At 41.1% G+C, this 5,388-nt stretch overlaps 1 protein-coding gene across 1 annotated transcript in view; it reads left to right on the forward strand.

Moving 5' to 3' along the window:
• The first annotated feature begins 794 nt into the window (after positions 1–794).
• The window catches only part of LOC111873940 (major facilitator superfamily domain-containing protein 1), a 55,767-nt gene continuing 51,173 nt past the window's right edge, over positions 795–5,388 (forward strand). Inside the window, exons 1-2 of the mRNA XM_023869048.2 lie at positions 795–1,163; positions 4,759–4,909. Coding sequence (XP_023724816.1) covers positions 1,010–1,163; positions 4,759–4,909 — 305 coding nt within the window. The 5' untranslated portion in view covers positions 795–1,009. The remainder of the gene's footprint in view (positions 1,164–4,758; positions 4,910–5,388) is intronic.

Here is a 5,388-nt window from a genome sequence, read left to right on the forward strand (position 1 = left end):
TTCGACTGATAATTGGATTTATTGAATGGTTATTAGGCACAATTGTGAATATTTATAACACTTTCACAAATCTACAGACACATTACAAATAACTACAGAATTCACCTAGGATTTTCAGTCTGTTGTGTCTTTCCTGGCGACTTCTGACTACAGAGATTCCTCTAGTTCAATGCCCTCGAATAACTACCGACTGCAACTGCATAATACCAACTCAAACTGAGTAACTTGAGCAGAACAGAGCACCAATATTCTGCTGGTCTTCATCAGCGCAGTCGTTCTTGGTTTCGGGGCCCGCCGGATTCCATGGCCATATTTTTGTTCTTTCCTAGGTAATTATGTGTTTTAATACGAGGCCTCCTTCTCGACGTGAGGGGGGAGGGGTGTCGTCTTTCTGTAACTTCTGTCTGTCTTTGTCTTGTAATTTGGTGCTGGTCTTTGCCAGCACAGTCATTCTTGGTTTCCTGCCCGGCGGGATGCAAGACCATGTTTTACTACTTATTTGGCCTGATAGATTGATTCTGGCCTTCGCCAGCACAATTAAGCCAGAGCTTGAAAACGGCTAGGTAAGCACGTTCCCGCAGCAGTGGATATGCACGCAACCATTCCTCTGTTATTTCTTACTGAAAACCGTCACAACACAACAATCAATAATACGTGTAAGTAGCTCTATTGTTGCGTAAGTATCCGTCGCTACAGGAACATATTTACCGTGCTGTTGCCTAGTAATGGACGTCTACTCCGACATCGCTATACAGGCCCACAGGCGTCTTGTCACATTATTAATGGTCTGAAGGATCGGGCGAATTTCTGGAGAATTATGTCATGATTTAGAGGAGTTTCTTCTGCAGAGTTGGCTGCTGTGGCGTTTTTACGTGTTCTGCCTGGTCTGCCTGGGCGTGTGTCTATGCCGTTTCAAGTGATCGCAAGTTTGTAGATAATAAGAGAAAGAAAGGGCGAAGAGCTGTGGACTACTCCAGTTGTGTTTGGTTTGGTTTGCTGGCGTGACACAATGGACGGAGAATTTTGTAACGAAGCGGAAAAAATACTTCCTGAACCCGAAGAGGACTTGGAACTGACGGGATGTGCTGCCAAGCCTTGCTGCAACCCAAGTCATTCCCTGCATCGGTTTATGGCCCTTTTCCTTATGTGTCTAGTTGGATTTGGTAAGTAACGTATAGGACTAGAAGTCATTTCCAGTGTCGTTTATTTATCTGTCGTCCGAAGTCAAATAGGTTACTTGATATCACATGCATATACTAAAACGAGGAAGTGCTGGCAGTGGTTCAGATTTTTGATACGCAAGAGGAGAAGAATCAACAACATACTTTGTATAAGGGGCAAAAGGCACTTTTAAAAACGTGTTAATAAACTTTAATTTTAAACGGTGGCCGAGTTCAAATGTTGTTAGTATGTTTTTGGTGCATTATATAAATGCACACACACAGAATGCATTGAGCGGAGGGAATATTATTAAATATGTTAATATCTTGTACATAACATTTGGACCCTAATTCGTTGACTTCTTTTATATGGCAGTGGCTGTCACATTCCACATATATGAATATATGTAATGTGTGTCATGTTTATGGGTATTAATTTATTGTTTGTTTAATGGTGATGAAAATAACTCAGACTGTAATCTTGAATGAAAGGATGATTAGTGAATAACGAATAGGAAATAGGAAATGAGAGTGAGGTAGTTTAGTCAACAGCGAGACTGTGTTGGATTTGACCTTCTCAAGAATACAGTGTTCTAGTTTGTAATGCCATTTAGTTTTGAGAGAGCTGTCTTTGAACTCCTCAACATTACAACCCAGAAGACCATACTGTTCAACTGTTCAGTATGGAGACTGGTTATCTGCTGGACAGCTGATAAATGAGGCTTTGCTTTCTGACAGTGGCAAGAGCTGAACAAGCACTGATGACTTTTCCCCCGGATTAAAGCACTGAGGTGAGAAGCTAACCACTCAACTCCATATACTAAGTTAAGAGTGTGTGGAGCTATACCTCCATTCCTTATATGTTTTTATGGCGTGGTGCTTAATAACTATCATTTACCCTTACCTCTTCCAAGAGATAACTGTAAACTTTACTTTCTGCCTGCTTCATGATATTTTCTTGCTTGGCTTGCACCTTAACCCTGAAAATGGAGGTGATATGTTCCTCCAGAACATCAGTTGACACCGGACTATGCAGCATAGTATCCCAGAAGATGGAACTCTTCGCAATCACAACTGTGAGAACGTCAGATCTAGCACAGATATTGTAAACTGTTTTTACAAACACATTTGAATATTGGCATAGGGCATCATCATTCCATATCTGTGCTGGAGTTCATTGCCTTATAGCATGACCACCTTTGTAGCAGGCAGTATTTACTAGGCTGCTGGACTGATAATAAGGCCATAGCCTTTGCAGTGAACCACTTTCTGTGCAGAGAATTTATTCTTTTTGTTTTTCACACATGTCCTTAACTGTTTACACATGTAAGTTAATTTACCTAGAAGACAACAGTTTATCTAGTATCTGGTTAATGAGCACAACATTGCAGTTCCTCAGGGACAAAATATAATATTAACACTTATTTACCCACATTTATTGTTTTGTGAATTTGATCAGCTGCCAACTATTACTAGGATTATGGAACAAATGGGGATCACATGGGTAGAGCATGTAGCGCACATGAGGTGAAGAGATGTATACAAAGTCTTGGTAGAAAAACCTAAACTAAAGAATCACTTGTAAGGCATAAGTATATAGATGGAATGATATTAATAAAATAGATCTCAAAGAAATATGAGGGAAAGTCAGAAATTATCCTCACTTTCACCATAACACATCTTTAGCTTTGTCACACTGCCTTTTGTGTATGCATGCTTAGCGTTGGTACTAATGTGGTCACGTGATCGAAGTTTGACCTTGATCGCGTCATTTTCCTTGATGCTGTGACAGTGTAAACATGGCCGCCCCACTAGCAGTGTGCACCAAGGAGGAACAAAGAACTGATCCGATTTCTCTGATTGGAAGGTGTGTCAGGGGCCGACATTCATCGGAGGCTTTCAGCACAATACAGGGACAGTGCTCTACTGCGTAGAAGTGTATATGAGTGGATTGAGAAGTTTAAAATTGGCCAGACAAGTGTGACACATGAAGAGGGAGCAGGACGCCCATCAACCTCCACCACTGACGAGAAGATTCAGCAAGCTCGAGAGGTGATACTGGTGAACCGGCGAGTTACCATCAGTGAGGTAGCGTGTTCTCCACAGATTAGTCATGGTTCTGCCCATCTTATCATCCACGATGAGCTCAGCTTCCATAAAGTCTGTGCGAGATGGGTGCCAAGAGAGCTTACTGCAGAGCACAAGTGCAAACGTGTTGAGATCTGCCAACACTTACTCGACTGTTACAGTAATGAAGGCAAAGAATTTATGAGCAGAATAGTCATAGGAGATGAAATGTGGGTCCATCACTGTGAGCCAGAATCCAAAAGCCAGAGTATGGCGTTGAAACACCCGGGAATGCCAATGAAGAAGAAATTCAAGACTCAATCTTCCGTGGGAAAGGTGATGCTGACCGTTTTTCGGGCTCAAAAGGGCCTATACTGGAAGACTACCTGGAAAAAGGGTGTATGATCAACAGTGCAAGATACAGTGATTTGCTGGCCAACAATCTGAAGCCGGCAGTTCGCACCAAACGCTGAGGCCTATTGTTGAAAAGTGTTGTTGTTGCATGACAATGCACTCCCACACATGACCAGCCAGAGTGTTGAAACCATTAACCATTTGGGTTTCGAGGTGCTGGAACACCCTGCCTACAGCCCAGATCTTGTCCCTTCCAACTATCATCTCCTTGGACCGCTCAAAGATACCAACCGAAAACCTTCTTGGAGGGAATACGCAAGCTTGTGGACTGCTGAACCAAGTGCATTCGAATAGGAAGGAGACTATGTAGAAGAATGACATACTTGTTCAGTCCCTGCTTTTGTGTATATAAATTGGAAAAGCGAGAGTTCGGATAATTTTTTACTTCCCTACATAGGATTGATGGTGTGGACTGTTTTATCTGATTCAGAATGTGGAGTGGCAGGCTCTTATGAACACTGTAACAGGCCTTTGGGTTCCATAAAATGCTAGGAGTTCTTGACTAGCCAACCAGCTGTAGGCTTCTCAGGAGAGATCCTATTCCATGAACTTTATTAGCTAGCTGGTTGCTTCCAAGTAATCCTCAGTTTACTAATTGTCCAAGAGAATAACAAAGTGATGTAAAGGAAATTTTGTTTTTCTTCACCTGTTTGGCCAGTAACAGAATTGATGCTGTTTGTTTAGAATGAAAGTACTGTCATGTATGTGATAGATATTTAAGAAACCCTAGACCATCCCAGTGGTCTAGTGGTCAGAGTTCTGGCTACAGATCCAGAGGTCTGGGTTTGATTCCTGGCGCTACCAGATTTTCTGAGTAGTAGTGGGTCTGGAACGGGGTCCACTCAGCCTCATCAGGATAATTGAGGAGCTATTTCAAGGAAACAGCGGTTCTGGTCTACAAAACCGAAATTAATGGCTGTGGGGATTTGTTGCGCTGACCACATGACACCCTCTATCCGCTAAAGTTGGCACTAACTTCACCGACAAGCAGCGGTCGCTCGGTTGGTATAGCTTGCTTGCGGACTAAAACAGTGGAGTTTGTTTTTGTTTGTTTTGTTTGTTTGTGTTTCATATTAGACCCATTTCTGTTTTAATGTGTTTTTTTTTTGTATTCTAGGGTCATATTTCTGTTATGATAACCCAGGAGCTCTGCAGGATAATTTTATAAGTGACATGGGCTTGACAACATCGCAGTTTGTATACTTATATTCATGGTATTCTTGGCCAAATGTTGTCCTGTGCTTTGTTGGTGGTTTCTTGATTGACAGGTAAGAATATGATTTAGCTTCATTGTTAAACTCAATAAAAACTTGATTTGTTTCATTCTGGTCTGTCACACCAACAATATTACAAATGATAAAACAATTCCATCCTGTGTGACTGTTGAAGCTTTTATTACTTCACTTCTTAGCACCCTAACATGTTTCGGTTCCTATAGACCATCATCAGAGGGAACATCAATACTTCCAGAAACTACTATTGCATAGGGTGTTTTGATTTTTAAAATACATAACTATACAATATTTGTAATATACACTTTATACAAAATCCAAATTTCTTACAACTACAGCAACTGTCCTTGTTGCATTAAAGTTTTTTTTTAACTTTTTTCTTTGACCAAATAGGTTTGTGTCCCTTGTCCTTTTGTTTTTCCTGATGGGGCCGAACTTGTGCTGCCTGTCTTTCTTGGGAATTTAGTTCTGCAAATATATTATGGGTATTGTATTATTTTAAAAATCCTATTTTA

Source organism: Cryptotermes secundus, unplaced genomic scaffold (assembly GCF_002891405.2).
Source record: "Cryptotermes secundus unplaced genomic scaffold, Csec_1.0 scaffold691, whole genome shotgun sequence".
In the NCBI taxonomy this organism is placed as follows: Eukaryota; Metazoa; Arthropoda; class Insecta; order Blattodea; family Kalotermitidae; genus Cryptotermes; species Cryptotermes secundus.